The sequence below is a fragment of the Hemiscyllium ocellatum genome, chromosome 26, assembly GCF_020745735.1.
Source record: "Hemiscyllium ocellatum isolate sHemOce1 chromosome 26, sHemOce1.pat.X.cur, whole genome shotgun sequence".
Taxonomy (NCBI): Eukaryota; Metazoa; Chordata; class Chondrichthyes; order Orectolobiformes; family Hemiscylliidae; genus Hemiscyllium; species Hemiscyllium ocellatum.
Window position 1 is genome coordinate 46,173,984 of NC_083426.1, and position 16,119 is coordinate 46,190,102.

Consider the following 16,119-nt stretch of genomic DNA (forward strand, 5'->3'; position numbering starts at 1 on the left):
CCAATGACATTACCATCACTGTGAGAATGAATCGTTAGGGCTGGGGAAAGGTCAGCTAAATGCAGAAAATCATGTGAAGAAATCTTCAAGAAAACACTAAACCAAACTCAGCAGCCGTGGTAGTGCAGTGTATCCTTTAGATAACTGATAAACATAGTGTAAGGTATTATCTATCAATCATTAAGACCTGCCTCTAAGTCATGAAGGTTAAAGGCTTGAAAATCTCATGTTGCTCATTCATAGTGAATGAAAATAGTGATGCAAATGTACAATATAAAATTGTCCCAAACCGGTCTGAGAAACTGCAATTTTCCCTCACAACTCTCAAAGCATTTTAATGGCTCAGTAAGAGGTGTACTTAGATGAAACTGCAAAAAGAAAACCAATTGAAACCAGGAACTAGAGTGTCTGAATCAGTCACAATCAGGGACGGACATGATATCATGTACATTAAATAGCTTATCTTGATTGTATTCTTCCTGGAGTCAAAATGCTCATTATTCATAAGCATCTCAATTATATTGCCTCTTAATTACTCAGTCCACAGTGCATGCCCAACTCTCAAAAGGCCTACCTAGTTGGCTGTTCCCAGATAATCTATGACCAGTGCCAATGCAGCTCTGCTTAAATAATCCATAATCAGTGCCAATGCTGTGGTTCAATATTATATGGCCAGTTGCTGTGTTGCAACTTCTATCGATTTTGACATGCCAAGCCAGCCACACTTGGAACTGCACGCAGTTTTGGCCACCTTGTTTTTACAGGAATAAACTGACTCATTAGAGCAAACTCAGGAAACATGACTAATTTAAAAATGGAAGTGACAGATGAAAAAGTTATCCAAATGAACAATATTTAGATTTTTTTTAACATCCTGGGTGGCGTGAATCAAGTGAATGTAAAAAGTTCATCTAATTAAAAAAAAGGTAAGACTGGGGAAAGGACAAGATAAATACAGAACTAGAAAGACTAAAGCAAGACTGAGTATAGATGATATTTCCTTCTAACCCAACTTGGAATAGCTCTAAACAAAAGGAGCTTTATCCTAATGCATTTAAAAATGATGTATAAACGTTGTTTTAAGCTTATTAAGAAAAACTAAATCTTAAAAATTAGTTAAAATATAATTAAAAATTAAATAATGCCCAGTTTTAATGAGACTGTGTTATGAGAGGAATAAAAATTAAAGAGTTATAGTGGAGTGATTTGCAGTCAATTACCAATCATTTTTTCAGGTCAGCTATTTCAAGTTCATTCCTTTTGAATATTTACTTTGGAGATTAAAAACTGTTGTGAGACTCCAAAACAGTGACAAATTATACACGGTTCACAGGAGACAGGAGGATCAGTACTCCTCTATATGTCCTTATGCCCCCATTTTGAAAAAAGAATAGGGGTAAACTCCAGGGTGGAACAGGGACCAGGAAAATTGCTCTTGAGCAAGAAGAAATGAAAGTTGCTATATAAAATCCTTGCCTGCAAGAAAATAAACTCTTAAAAATAGAATTACATTCTTCTCTTATCCCCAACCCTGGTATAAATGCTGTCACCTAAGCTTCCTGACAATTAGCTTAAGATCTGGAAACCCAACTTTGCTGAAAGGTTTCATGGAGCCAGCACTGTTTTAGCTGAAGTGCAGCAGTCCGAGAAAACACCTTTTATCCAATTATTCTCAGGACGAAGGTCTAACTGGAAAGGTTAAACTGAAAAAGGTGGGGGTGGACCTTCCTGCTGTTCTCTTCGAGAACAGACAGTGCAACTGAGTGTTTCTCCAGGTTAGTGTAGAGGAATGTTAAGACTCAGCCACAATGCTGAGAGACTGCAGTCACACGCAGACAAGAATGGGCAAGAACAGCAGACTGCCTTCCTTAAACTACATTAGTGAAAAAGTTGAGTGTTCTTATGACAGTTCAATAAAATGTAAACCACTCCAGCTGCCAGGGAAACTACTAGGCAGTTTCTTCAGTTCCTGACCTAGGTCCATTTCAGGGAGAAGTGGGTTCTTGGGCGAGCAAGGCTGAGGGTGGGGGTGGACAGATTTCCATCATGGCCACAGAGATTCTTCCTGCTCTAAACTGGAACTCATGAAAACCTGAGTTCGAGCAGAGTGGAAACTCTCACCACCGTCTTCATACTTGAGGGAAAGTTAATTGGAAATGGCGAATAAAAATGGAGGGGGACGCATGGTGAAACAATTACGTTGCCCCAAATGCTAGCCTCCATTCCCCTATGGATCTGTACAGCCATCTGGAATGCATTTGACAGTATGAAGTCTCATGGTTAACATGCAGGTTTAAGATCACAAAATATCATTGAACTGCTTTTGCTATAGATTGTGCAAGGGGAGGTCTGATTACTCCCACCAGATCCCCGTCAAACTGGTCTGAAACGTGCTAATGCAGTGCTGTCAGTGGCCTAGTCGCTCCTGCAGAGCCTGGATGGTGTTACTCATTTGGTTCTCTGTCCCTTGCAGCATTTTCACCTCAATGGTATGAAAGACATAGAGAATGCCAGCGAGTAGAGCCACTGCAAAGGCCACCATGCCCAGAATGTAGAAGGACACCTTGGGAAATGAGTTCTCTGGTGTGGTGGTGACAAGTGGTATGATCGCCATGACGACCTCGAGGAGCAGAAGGATGAACCCCAGGATGGCCATCCTGCCAGAAGAGTAGCGCACCTTCTCCGCCCCGTGAATACCGATTTTTAGCTCCGCCCGAGCCTCGTTCAGAATGTCCACAAGTTGCGGGTCAGCCTCTGCAACAAGATCAGATGTAAATCTGTTGTCAACAGGGTGCCAAAGGTCCACAGAAAACCAAAGATCAAGAACCATGGATCATAGAATAGTTACAGCACAGATGGAGACCATTTAGTCAATGTGTATGTGCTAGCTTTCCAAAGGAGCAATTTAAGTGCTACCCCCCTCCCCTAACATCTACCTGTCGGCCTCTACATTCTTACCTTCCAGATAACAATCCAAATTCTCTCTTGAATTGTCTTAGTTGAACCTGCCTCCTCCTCATAGAGGCAGCACAATCCTGATATCAATCACTCCATGTGAAAACATTTCCTCACATATCACCATTGCTTCTTTTGCCAATTACCTTAAATCAGTACCTTCCTTTTCTTGATCCTTGCACGAAATGGAACAATTTTTTCCCTATCGACTCTATTCAAATCTCTAATGACTTTTAATATCTCCACCAGAACTTCTAAAATTTTTCTTCAAGGATATCTGTCCCAACGTCTCCAATCTAGCTTCATGACTGACATTCCTCATCTGACAATCACATCTCTGAAGCGTGACACCAAAAGCTGAACACGATATTCCAGATGGGATGGAAGCAGTGTTTTACACAGGTTTAACTAACTTCTTTATTTCCATGCATCATGCCCCAATTGATGAAGCCCAAGATGGTTTTTCAACCTGTGCTGGTAGCATAAATGAACTATGTACCTGTACCCTGGCAACATTCCCTCGAATCTTTTGTTCAGTGTGGAAATCTGAGGCTTGTGTGCAGCAGCGACTTCTGAAATCAGGGGTGAATACGCTGACACGCCAGTCAACATCCATGGACCCTTAGAGCCGCCATGCCATTGCATCCAGGTCCTTCTATTCCCAAACTTCCTTTCAACTTGCAGGTTTGATTTTGGTATTGTCTCTCTGCGCTCTTCCCACCAAAATGAATCATTTCACATTCTCTTCACCTGTCACTTGTCCATGCGATCTGCTAACCTATGTCGTTTTGAAGTTTCAATATTCTTCAGTTCATAACGATTTCAAATTTTGTACAGTCTACAAATTTTTGAAATTGTGCTGAAGACATCACTCTCCACGTCACCAATATGTATCAGGGTGAGTGAAGGCCCCAGCACCAGCCCTTGATAGAACTTCCTTCAGTACAACAAAAACAAACCACTTCTTCATTTGAAGTATCAGTGCAAACTGACACCAATCATTCAACTGGACCCACCTTCAGCACTCAATGCCTTCACAGCTATCACACAGGGGCAGCAATGTGCAAAACATGCTGCAACAACTTGTTAAGGGGCATGTTCCAAACCTGTGACCTCTCGTCTAGGTAGATGTCGGCAACAGAAGCTTGGGAACATCACCATATCCAAGTTCCCCTTCAAGCTACACATCCTGATTTAGAAGTACACGATCATTATTTCACCATCGTGGAGTCAAAATCCAGAAACAGCACTGTAGGTGTACCCAAGTTCCTTAGATGTAACGGTACAAGAGGGCCTTTTCCAGGGCAATTAGGGATGGACAATAAATTCTGTCCTAACCAGTGGCACCCACATTCCACGAGTTAACTTTTAAAAATTGCAGTCTACACAACTTCCTTGAATCATAAACCAAATCTCCTCCAACTTTCATTGCGAAAACAATAGTATGGCTTACACGCAAGTCAATAATCTCAATCCAATATGGAACTGCAATGGTGATAATATTTTGATTCAATTTCAGATACAAACTGAAGTAATACAGCTAGAAATTATAGAATTATTGAAATCTTTGAACAGTTGGATCAAAAGTCTCACAATGAAAGGAGGTCTCACCCCATTCTGCCTGTACTAATACTCTGAAAGAATTACGCTTTACTCTTTAAATATTTATCCACTTCCTCTTTCAAGGCTGTTCAAGAGTCTGCTTCTGCCTTTGTGGTCTAAACAACTTTCTCTCAGACAAAATGTTTCTCTTAACCTCTTGCTTTATTTGTTGGCAATTTCCTCCTTTTAAAAGTGTTTTTAAAAAAGAAAGACCCAGCTGTTGATCTCAGATTTCCTCCCCTGTTTCATTGGATTGCCAGTAAACCCTGAAGTTCACATAGCCTGGGGATATTGTCAATTAATTGCTCACGCTTGTGAGCAGATTGGTTACTTACGCTCAGTCTATGAATTAATTGCACCTGCATTGTCTCCAGGACTGAATATATTATGACAAAGATACAACCAAGGAGGAGAAAGCTCTTGATTAATAAATCAGTGGCTGATCTGATTGTAATCCTAGCTCCACATTCCTTCCTACCCCTTTTAAGTTTTCCTCTATTGCTTACCAATAATCTATCCACTTCTGTCAAAAACATATTTGAGTTCTGAGGAAGGGTCACTGGACCTGAAACATTAACTCTGATTTCTCTTCACAGATGCTGCCAGACTCATTTTCCAACAAATTGTTTTTGCTTCCTGATTTATAGCATCTGCAGTTTTGTTTATTAGAAAACATTCTACTATCACTTTTTCAGGAGGAGAGTTCCAAAGACTCTCAGACCTCTGAGGAAAAAAAGTTACTTCTACTGTTTTAGATTCTATTTTCATAATGACCTCCCACTTCTAGTCTATCCCAGAAAAGGAAACACCCTCTTCACTTCCACCCAGTCAAAACGTCTCAGAATCATATACGTTACGATCAAATTGCCTCTCATTCTTTCAAATTCCCTGACTGTTAGTAAAATAAAAACAAAGTGCGAGAGAAAAATCAGAGCAGGTAGCGCATATGAAGAGAAAAAGCCAAAGGTTTTAAGGGTTCAAACGCACCATGGCTTTTATGCTGTTTGGGGAAGGGCCAGTTAGAATGAAAGGGAAGGTCTGGATTGGGGTAGGTTAGAGATTGGGAAGATTAAATAACAAGGATGTCACAAAACCAAGGCAATGGGAGTTGTAATGGCTATACTAATTGGTCCAGAGTAAGTGTTAACAATGGAACAAGGAGCAGTTCTCTCTGAGAGCAAACTCAAAGATTGAGCCCTAAAGGCCATAAAGTGAAAAATGAGGTGCTGTTCCTCCAGTCGCATTGTGCTTTGCCAGGACACTGCAGCAGGCTTAGGAGAACTTTTTCATAGTTATCCATTTCAATACACCTCAAACCAGTGTCTTGTTTGCATGGGTTTGCTCTCAGCAGACCTGAAATATTTTCTGCTATTAACACCAATCATTAACATCTACTATCCATATCTTTCCTCCAGTACCATTAACATTTGCATTTTGTTCAGGGCACAGTCGCCATCTGAATCACTTGCTCCCCCTCCCTCATGAACCGCATTAAAACTAACTCTTTGCCGATGTCTTGAATTCTGAAGAGGAGCCATTTTGAACTCAAAATGTCTGCTCTGTTTCTCACTCCACTGATGCTGCCAGACTTGCTAAGCTTTTTCTGCAATTTCTGCTTTGGTTTCTGATTTTCTACTGGCATTCTCATTCCCTTTCTTCGTGGAAAAAATATTTTTCTCACCTGTGCGGAGGATACTCTTGCGGTCTAATGTGATTATACAGCCTTTGGTACCATTTTCTGTTATCTATTAACTTTGAACCTAATGTAATGGAGACAAACCTGCCCTTGCATACAGGTTCACAATAGAAGCAACTGCCCTCTTCTTACAACCAAGGGTATTGCAGGCAACTTCAGGGTTCAGCCAGTGGCTCAGTATAGACTAGATATTACAGCTGGGAGTTTTCAGGGTCAATACGATTTAGTGATTCAGTGAAACTGCATTAAGTCACAACAGCATTAGTGGACAAAACAGCAAATAAAAATACCAGAGTTAACAAAAACAGTAAAATGCTTGTGCTTAAATGCACTTTAACTTTTGTAGCTAAGTTTTCTATACTTCATATTGGACCACACACAATTCTGTTCATTGAACAAGAACACAAAGAAGCACACAGAATTTAACAGCACATACTGACCAGCTGGCTGACTAGTCTATGCCACAGTTAACCTCCATTGGAGCCTCTTCAAAATATCAATACATCTTTCTATTTCTGTCTTCCTCAATAACGTATCCACCTTCCTTTCCATGTATTATGGGCAATCACTTCAATTACTCATTGTAGTAATATGTTTTGCATTATAGTCACTGTGTAAAAAAAGCTCCTTCTACATTCTTTCTAGGATTAAATTTTCTAATCAACCTGTTCAGAAACCTATACACTCCACTGGTGCAGGTGGACCTGGGGCTTGAACCTGCGCCTCCTGGTTCCGGGGTCAGGACTGTGTCATAAAAGCCACCCCACTCCTTGGATTTATCAGAAATATTTTATATTTCTGGTCCCTAGTCTTGGACAAGAAGCCCTCACAAAACTAGAGTCAATGGGAATCCAGGAAAAGTCATGTCAAATTGGAGACATTCAAAGTTTGGGAGAAGACATGTAGCTCGGGTGTTCGTTGTTGTGGTTCTGTTCGCCGAGCTGGGAATTTGTGTTGCAGACGTTTCGTCCCCTGTCTAGGTGACATCCTCAGTGCTTGGGAGCCTCCTGTGAAGCGCTTTGGTGATCTTTCCTCCGGCATTTGTAGTGGTTTGTTTCTGTCGCTTCCGGTTGTCAGTTCCGGCTGTCCGCTGCAGTGGCCGGTATATTGGGTCCAGGTCGATGTGTCTGTTGATAGAATCTGTGGATGAGTGCCATGCCTCTAGGAATTCCCTAGCTGTTCTGTTTGACTTGTCCTATAATAGTAGCGTTGTCCCAGTTGAACTCATGTTGCTCGTCATCTGAGTGTGTGGCTACTAAGGATAGCTGGTTCTGTCATTTTGTGGCTAGTTGGTGTTCATGGATGCGGATCGTTAGCTGTCTTCCTGTTTGTCCTATGTCGTGTTTTGTGCAGTCCTTGCATGGGATTTTGTACACTACGTTGGTTTTGCTCATGCTGGGTATCGGGTCCTTTGTCCTGGTGAGTTGTTGTCTGAGAGTGGCTGTTGGTTTGTGTGCTGTCATGAGTCCTAGTGGTTGCAGTAGCCTGGCTGTCAGTTCAGAAATGTTTTTGATGTATGGTAACGTGGCTAGTCCACAGATTAAATCAATAAGCACATCGACCTGGACCCAATAGACCAGCCACTGCAGCGGACAGCTGGAACTGACAACCGGAAGCAACAGGTACAAATCACTATAAATGCCGGAGGAAACATCACAGAAGCGCTTCACAGGAGGCTCCCAAGCACTGAGGGTGTCACCCAGACAGGGGACGAAACGACTGCAACACAAATTCCCAGCTCGGCGAACAGAACCACAACAGATTGGAGACACACTTAGCAGAAAGGAAGTGGTTGTTGGAGATCAGTCATCTCAGCTCCAGGACATCTCTGCAGGGGTTCCTCAGGGGAGTGTCCTTGGCCTAACCATCTTCAGCTGCTTCATCAATGACCTTCCCTCTACCAGAAGATCCGAAGTGGGGATGTTTGCTGATTAATGGACAGTGTTCAACACAATTCCTCAGATACTACATGGTCAAATATCCATGCTCGAGTTCTCAGTGGTAAGTAACATTCATGCCACACCAACAGCAGGGAATGTACAGCCACAATAAGAGAGAAACTAACCATTTCTTCTTGAATTCTCAATGACATGCTCATTACTGAATCCTCACTATCAATATTCTGGGGATTGGGAAGGATTGGTGTTGGTTGGTTGGGGAAGTGGGGTGCACAAGTTATGCTCACCAGAAAATGAACTGGACTAGTCAAATAAGTACTGAGGCTACAAGAGCAGGTCTGAGCTGAGGAATCGTGCAGCAAATAACTCACTTCCTGACCCCCTATCACCTGTCCACCATCTACATGGCACAAGTTAGGATTGTGATGGACCACTTGCCTGGACAGATGCAGTTCAGGAACTCAATACCATCCAGGACAAAACATTCCACCTAATTGGCACTACATCCATAAATGTCCACTCCCTCCACCTCTGTAAAAGGTAAAGTTGCCATAGTGCCAGAGGATCAAAGGGCTGGTTAACCTTAGGGTCACCACTTGAGGGGTTCGGACCTTCATGGTAACTTTGGCTACAGTGGGAATTGAACCAATGCAGTTGGCATCACTCCCCATCGCAAACAAACCATCCAGCCAACTTAGCTAACGGAGCCCTGCCAATGCTCAGTGCACACAACACGGAGCCCTGCCAATGCTCAGTGCACACAACACAGGGCCCTCCCAATGCTCAGTGCACACAACACGGAGCCCTGCCAATGCTCAGTGCACACAACACGGGGCCCTCCCAATGCTCAGTGCACACAACACGGGGCCCTCCCAATGCTCAGTGCACACAACACGGGGCCCTGCCAATGCTCAGTGCACACAACACGGGGCCCTCCCAATGCTCAGTGCACACAACACGGGGCCCTCCCAATGCTCAGTGCACACAACACGGGGCCCTCCCAATGCTCAGTGCACACAACACGGGGCCCTCCCAATGCTCAGTGCACACAACACGGGGCCCTCCCAATGCTCAGTGCACACAACACGGAGCCCTCCCAATGCTCAATGCACACAACTGCCACTGTCTACAAGGTGACCTTCAGAAACTCATCAAGCCTCCTTCGACAGCACTTTCCGAACACACAACCCCTACCAAACCAAAGGACAAGGCTAGCAGATAAATGCAAATTCCCCTCCAAGCCACTCTCAATCCTGACTTGGAAACATATCACTGTTCCCTCGTTGTGGCTGGGTCAAAATCCTGGAATTCTCTCCCTATGAGCATTGTGGGTCTACCTACAAAAATCGGTTGCAATGGTTCAAGGAAGCAGCTCGCGACCACCTCTACAACAATCAGGGATGGGCCACAAATTCTGGTCCAGTCAACAAAACCTACAGCCCATGAATGAATTTTTAAAAAACAATTCTTGCACAAGTGAAAATATCTTTATGTCAACACGACTGAACTCCTACATGCCAGCTCCCATCATATCTCCTCTATTCTAGAAGAAACGAGCCCCACATTATTGAATCTTGATTCTAAGTCATTAAAATCTAAACCACACTTTGCAAGTGTAAGGAAGTTGGGCTCACTGAACCCAGGTACAGGACTTACCTTCCATGTGCCTCAACTCACTGACAGCATTCTCATCTTTCTGTACATTCAGTGTCGCGCACACAGCTTCGTGGTCTGAGTACGGCATGTTGCGCCCAGGCGGTGTCCCATTTGTAGTCATCAGGTGTTCACACTTCACAGTGAAACCTCCCGATCCCTAGAATTTCCCAAATATATCAATGAATTGTTCCTCTGTCTCCCATTTCCAAACTTATCCTTCCACTTTCCAATCTCATACAACAGCCAGTCCCTCACCTTGTAGAGGATGTAGTCAATGCGAATTCCTGATGGGAACGACTGAGTGTCACCAACCGAAGCAAAGCAATTCTGGGACAGCAGTGTACATCCACCTTCACAGCCCTGTGTGGAAACACAGCACAGCTCAAAACAAGAATCCTGAACATAATCACACTTTTAAAAATAGCACAAGTTACTTCAGCCTTTCATAAAAGATTTCCATCTCAACAGTAAATCTCTGGTGAAAGCAAAGGAGCTTCAAAATGCCTCAGCACCTCATGGGTGGGATCGATAAACAAATAAATATGCTTAGATACCCACTCAATCACTGCCAGCAATCCTGCCAGAAGGATAAACACCAGGACGTTGTATAATTGGAAACCATTGAGATCAAGTGCAATGCCTCCTGTGTTCAAATAGATTACTAACATCCACACTTGCAAACAATCAATGTGGAAAGAAGCTATTCGATCCAACGAGTTCACACAGACCTTCTGATGAGCATGCCACCCAAACCTAGTCCCCAACCTTACCCCATAGTTCCCATGGTTAATCCACTCAGTGTGCACATCCAGGACACCATGGGATCATGTAGCATGGCCAACCCACCTGACCATCTTTGGACTGTGGGAGGAAACTGGAGCACGCAGAGGAAACCCATGCAGACATGGGGAGAACATGCAAACTCCATCCAGACAGACACCTGAAGCTAGAATTGAACCCAGTCTCTGGGGCTGTGAGGCAGCAGTGCTAACCACTGAGCCACTGTGCTGGCCCTTAGACTTGAAGGTTAGTTGAACTAATGGAAAGCACCTTGTGCACAAGGATTATACATCTTCTGGAGACAATCAAGCATTTTAGGGAAAGACTGAGGATAAACTGCAGACATCACATAAGTTGCTTGAAGTATATTGCCTATTGGAGGTATTGAACCTGACCGCAAGGAAGGGGTTGTGTATCTTTGTTAATGGGTAACAGTTATTAACTTGGAAGCACTGAAACTGTTTGTATATGTTGTTAACTTCAGCAGACTGCTTAGGTTCAATTCCTGCACCAGTTGAGGTCACTGTGAAGGTTAAGATGTGTTGAGCCTCAGGTTAAATCACCGCCTGAGTGAGAGAGAAGCCAGATGGTCCTCTGGCACTATGGCAATGTTACCACTGCTTCAAGAAATGGATAGTTAACCAGTATTCACTTATTTGAAAATGGTGCTTTTGGAACGAGTTTAATGCACAGGAAAGAAGTGGGAACAAGCAGGAGTGCTCCCGTTATCGAGGTCTCAATCAATCGACATTGACTGCAGTATCAGGGAATCCATACATAGATACTGCCAGATTTGCCAACTGGGAGTAGAACAGATAAGTTACCATTTCAGGTGGGAACCTCCATCAAATCCAATTGATTGGACACAAGGGCTCTACACAAAAGCTTCAACTTGTGTATTCTTTCTATAGAAGCTGTCAGATCTGCTGCATGTTTCTGCCTTCTGTATTTGTTCGATTTATGTGCAGTAATAGTAACTATCAAATGTATTCCAATACATTGTGCTGTGGGTAGGGAATGTGTTAATTTAACAGTATGCCCTGATCTGTGGTGAGGGACTGTCACGCAGCTGGCGATGAATGGATGGAACTTTCATCAACAAACCATTGGTCCCCATTAATATTTGGCATAAACATTGTGATGGGTGGCTGCCAATGAGTTGCAGGCAGGGATTTAGCTTTGGACTTCATTTGAAGAGCTTGCCCTCATGGATCAGAACATCTCTGAAAGCTGAATGAACTACTGCAACACAATGGTTTGGTCTTCATTAGATATTAAAATCCAAAGCAAGTTCACACCAACTAACCAGTAATGATACACGGCTCAAGGCATCTACGGAATAAAAGATGGAACACTCACAAGTACAAAACACATCATTTATTTACTCATCAGGATGAAAGGCATATTGGCAACATTAAGTTACCACCTATATGTTTAGCTCAAGGTTCTGTTATTCCCTTTACTCTGCCCGACCCCTCTTTCTGGTCACCTTTTGCTATTTTGTTTGGACAGATCATGAACTACTGTAACATCCACAGCATCACCTGACCCAAATTTATTTGTAGGCAAAAGTGAGGACTGCAGATGCTGGAAACCAGAATCTAGATTAGAGTGGTGCTGGAAAAGCACAGCAGGTCAGGCAGCATCCGAGGAGCAGGAAAATCAATGTTTCGGGCAAAAGCCCTTTTTTCCAGCACCACTCTAATCTAGACAAATTAATGTGTGTTTGCATTACTTCCAGTCTCGATTTTTCCAGCATTGTCCTGGATGACCTCCCATCTCTTTAAACCTGAGGTCATCCAAAACATTGCTGTCTGTGTCTTGTGTTGCATCGAGCTCTGTTCTCCTATTACAGCCGAGTGTGCTCAACTACATTAACTTCCACCAATGCCTGTCCTTTAACATTTTCTTTCCAAATCCTTCCAACCATTGCCCCATCCTATCTGTAATCTCCTCCAATTCCACAACACTTCCAAGGCAAGGGAATCTTCAAATCCTGGTTTCTTGACCATCTCGGATTTTAATCGCTCATGATTGATGGTCATGTCTTCAACTGTCCAGGTCCCAAGTTCTCAAATTATCTCTCTGCACAATTCCAACTCTTTGCCTTGCTCTCCTCATTTTATGAGAACTCAAAATCCATAGCTCCTTATGTGCACATCCTGATCTCCATATTCAGTATTATATTAAAAAAAACAGGCTCCTGTGAAGCATCATGGGATATTCTCTGGTGTTAAAGGGACTATATAAGCACAGGTTGCTGTCTTTGCTGCAGAGATAACACACAGTTATTGAAACTGCTGATGAAAGCCACCTCACGTCGTGCTGAAGCCTGTTCCAATGGCACAGATTCCCACTGGTCGAACAGTCATTTACCAGCCTGTCCCTGTCACAGCTGCTGGCAGCTGACTCCGACCTAACAGACTGCTGCCAACTTGCCAAAGGAGACCAAGGGCCACTCCCACCATGATTAATAGTGTGTGTCTGAGGAAACAACGTCCCATCTCACAAAAGCAGGGTCATCCTCTTTTCTCTCAAAAACGCAGTTCCTCTCAACAGTGGAACTAAATAAATAAAGAAAGCATAACCTTCCATTGTATAAAGTACCTTTCACTAATGTAGAACATCCCAAAGGCAGCCAACATGCATCCTGCAAAGCTTCTCAAATGGCACTGATTTCTGAGATTCTCATGTTGGGATAAGTATCAGCCAGAAACCTGGAAAAGACCATGCACTTTATCGAAGTGGGAAGACTGGACCCCAGTCCTGCATTGCAGGAGAGATTGTGCACTCAGACCTCGAGCGGGATTTGAATCCATAAAACTTTTGGAGCCAAGGTTACAACCAACTGGAACACAGCTGAAAAAACCCTGCCATTGTCCAGGCGAGAGCTGACATGGGGACATGAGATAGCTTGGGCAAATAGAGTTAAGGAGAATCCAAAGGGTTTTTACAAATACATTAAGGATAAAAGGGTAACTAAATAGAGAATAGGGCCCCTCAAAGATCAGCAAGGTTGCCTTTGTGTGGAGCTGCAGAAAATGGGGGAGATACTAAATGAGTATTTTGCATCAGTATTTACTGTGGAAAAGGATATGGAAGATATAGACTGTAGGGAAATAGATGGTGACATCTTGCAAAATGTCCAGATTACAGAGGAGGAAGTGCTGGATGTCTTGAAATGCATAAAGGTAGATAAATCCCCAGGACCTGATCAGATACACCCTAGAACCCGGTGGGAAGCTAGAGATGTGATTGCTGAGCCTCTTGCTGAGATATTTGTATCATCGATAGTCACAGGTGAGATGCCGGAAGACTGGAGGTTGGCTAATGTGGTGCCACTGTTTAAGAAGGGTGGTAAGAACAAGCCAGGGAACTACAGACTGGTGAGCCTGAGCTTGGTGGTGGACAGCGAAGGTTACCTCAACTTCAATAGGATCTTGACCAGATGGGCCAATGGGCTGAGAAGTGGCAGGTACAGTTTAATTCAGATAAATGCGAGGTGCTGCATTTTGGGAAAGCAAATCTTAGCAGGACTTGTACACTTAATGGTAAGGTCCTAGGGAGTGTTGCTGAACAAAGAGACCTTGGAGTGCAGGTTCATAGCTCCTTGAAAGTGGAGTCGCAGGTAGATAGGATAGTGAAGGTGGCGTTTGGTATGCTTTCTTTTATTGGTCAGCGTATTGAGTACAGGAGTTGGGAGGTCATGTTACAATTGTACAGGACATTGGTTAGGCCACTGTTGGAATATTGCGTGCAATTCTGGTCTCCTTCCTATCGGAAATACATTGTGAAAATTGAAAGGGTTCAGAAAAGATTTACAAGGATGTTGCCAGGGTTGGATTTGAGCTACAGGCTGGGGCTGTTTTCCCTGGAGCGTCAGAGGCTGATCTTGCTGAATGATGGGGCTGGCTTAAGGGACTGCATGGCCTTACGTTTCTACTTATCTGGCAGTTTAAATAAAAATAAACCAGTTCAGCCACCTATCAGGCAAATATATTATCCTTCACCATAACATCATGGAGTTCTGACCTTTATATTCAGAATCCCCACCATTCCCAGAATGCAGCACGGTGAATGGGAAGGACAGCTCCCCCAGTCTTAGGTGATAGTGCCCCTTTTAAATACTCAGGGCTATTTAAACCATGATGACCAACTAAATTCCACATCAGCCTTTAGGTGCACACCAGGAATTTCTCCTACTTCCTTGGTGCCAGTGTCACTCTGAGTCAGGGACATTTGATGACACCGAGGATTTCTGAATGTGTGATCTGTCACTCAGTGGGCAGTGCTCGGATCTCACAGGATCTAACATAATGAGAGTTTGATTCACACTCCAGGGAGAGTCACAGAAAGTCGAGAGGGTACACAGATTCATGAGGAAATGGCCGAATGGCCAATTGACATGACGATGCATTGGCTTCTGCTTGTGGAAGATGCTGCCTTATACAGATTTTGGACATCTGCACAGCAGAAAAAGCAGTTACAGGAATGTAGCATTCAGCCATTGTGCTGTAGTAGCTGGTCCCACACCCTCACTTTTGCCCTGCACACCGCCTCACTCCAAATAATTGCCACATTTCCAGTTAAAAGCTATGATTGAATTTGCTTCCACCACACTCCCAGGCAACACAATTCAGATCCTAAGCAGCCAATGCATATTCTTATTTTTCTTCAAATTGCTTCTTTCATCAATCACTAAATTATTGTCCACTGATTCTTGCTCCTTCCGCCAAAGCAAAAATATTCTCTCGCTATGTTCTGTCCTGACTCCCCTCTTTTTGTTTTGATCACCTTAAACTGAATTTCCCCTCAACCTTTGCCTCATGAAGGAGGACAGTCCCAGCCTCTTTAACCTTTAGGACGGCAACTTTGACTGTTGTACTGTGAGTTTTGATGTCATAGAGTCATAGAGATGTACAGCATGGAAACAGACCCTTCGGTCCAACCCGTCCATGCCGACCTGATATCCCAACCCAATCTAGTCCCACCTGCCAGCACCCGGCCCATATCCCTCCAAACCCTTCCTATTCATATACCCATCCAAATGCCTCTTAAATGTTGCAATTATACCAGCCTCCACCACTTCCTCCGGCAGCTCATTCCATACCCGTACCACCCTCTGTGTGAAAAAGTTGCCCCTCTGGTCTCTTTTATATCTTTCCCCTCTCATCCTAAACCTATGCCCTCTAGTTCTGGACTCCCCGATCCCAGGGAAAAGACTTTACCTATTTATCCTATACATGCCCCTCAATTTTGTAAACCTCTATAAGGTCACCCCTCAGCCTCCGACGCTCCACGGAAAACAGCCCCAGCCTGTTCAGCCTCTCCCTGTAGCTCAGATCCTCCAACCCTGGCAACAGCCTTGTAAATCTTTTCTGAACCCTTTCAAGTTTCACAACATCTTTCCGATAGTCTTTCAGCAAGAGCTGTTGAACCGAAGTCCGATCTTCTCTCTCAGGTGGAGTCAAAAATATTCCACTACTTCAAAGAATTAAAGGGAATTCTTCCAACATTTGTCACGTGGCAACA

General features: G+C 43.6%; 1 protein-coding gene across 4 annotated transcripts in view; it reads right to left on the minus strand.

Moving 5' to 3' along the window:
* Positions 1–877: 877 nt before the first annotated feature.
* LOC132828449 (sphingomyelin phosphodiesterase 2-like) overlaps positions 878–16,119 on the minus strand; it is a 54,864-nt gene continuing 39,622 nt past the window's right edge. For all 4 annotated transcript variants that reach the window (XM_060845584.1, XM_060845586.1, XM_060845587.1 and 1 more), the window contains exons 9-11: positions 10,063–10,167; positions 9,808–9,964; positions 878–2,754 (exon numbers count right to left, since the gene is read on the minus strand). In XM_060845584.1, the coding sequence (XP_060701567.1) occupies positions 2,408–2,754; positions 9,808–9,964; positions 10,063–10,167 (609 nt within the window). In that variant the 3' untranslated portion in view covers positions 878–2,407. The remainder of the gene's footprint in view (positions 2,755–9,807; positions 9,965–10,062; positions 10,168–16,119) is intronic.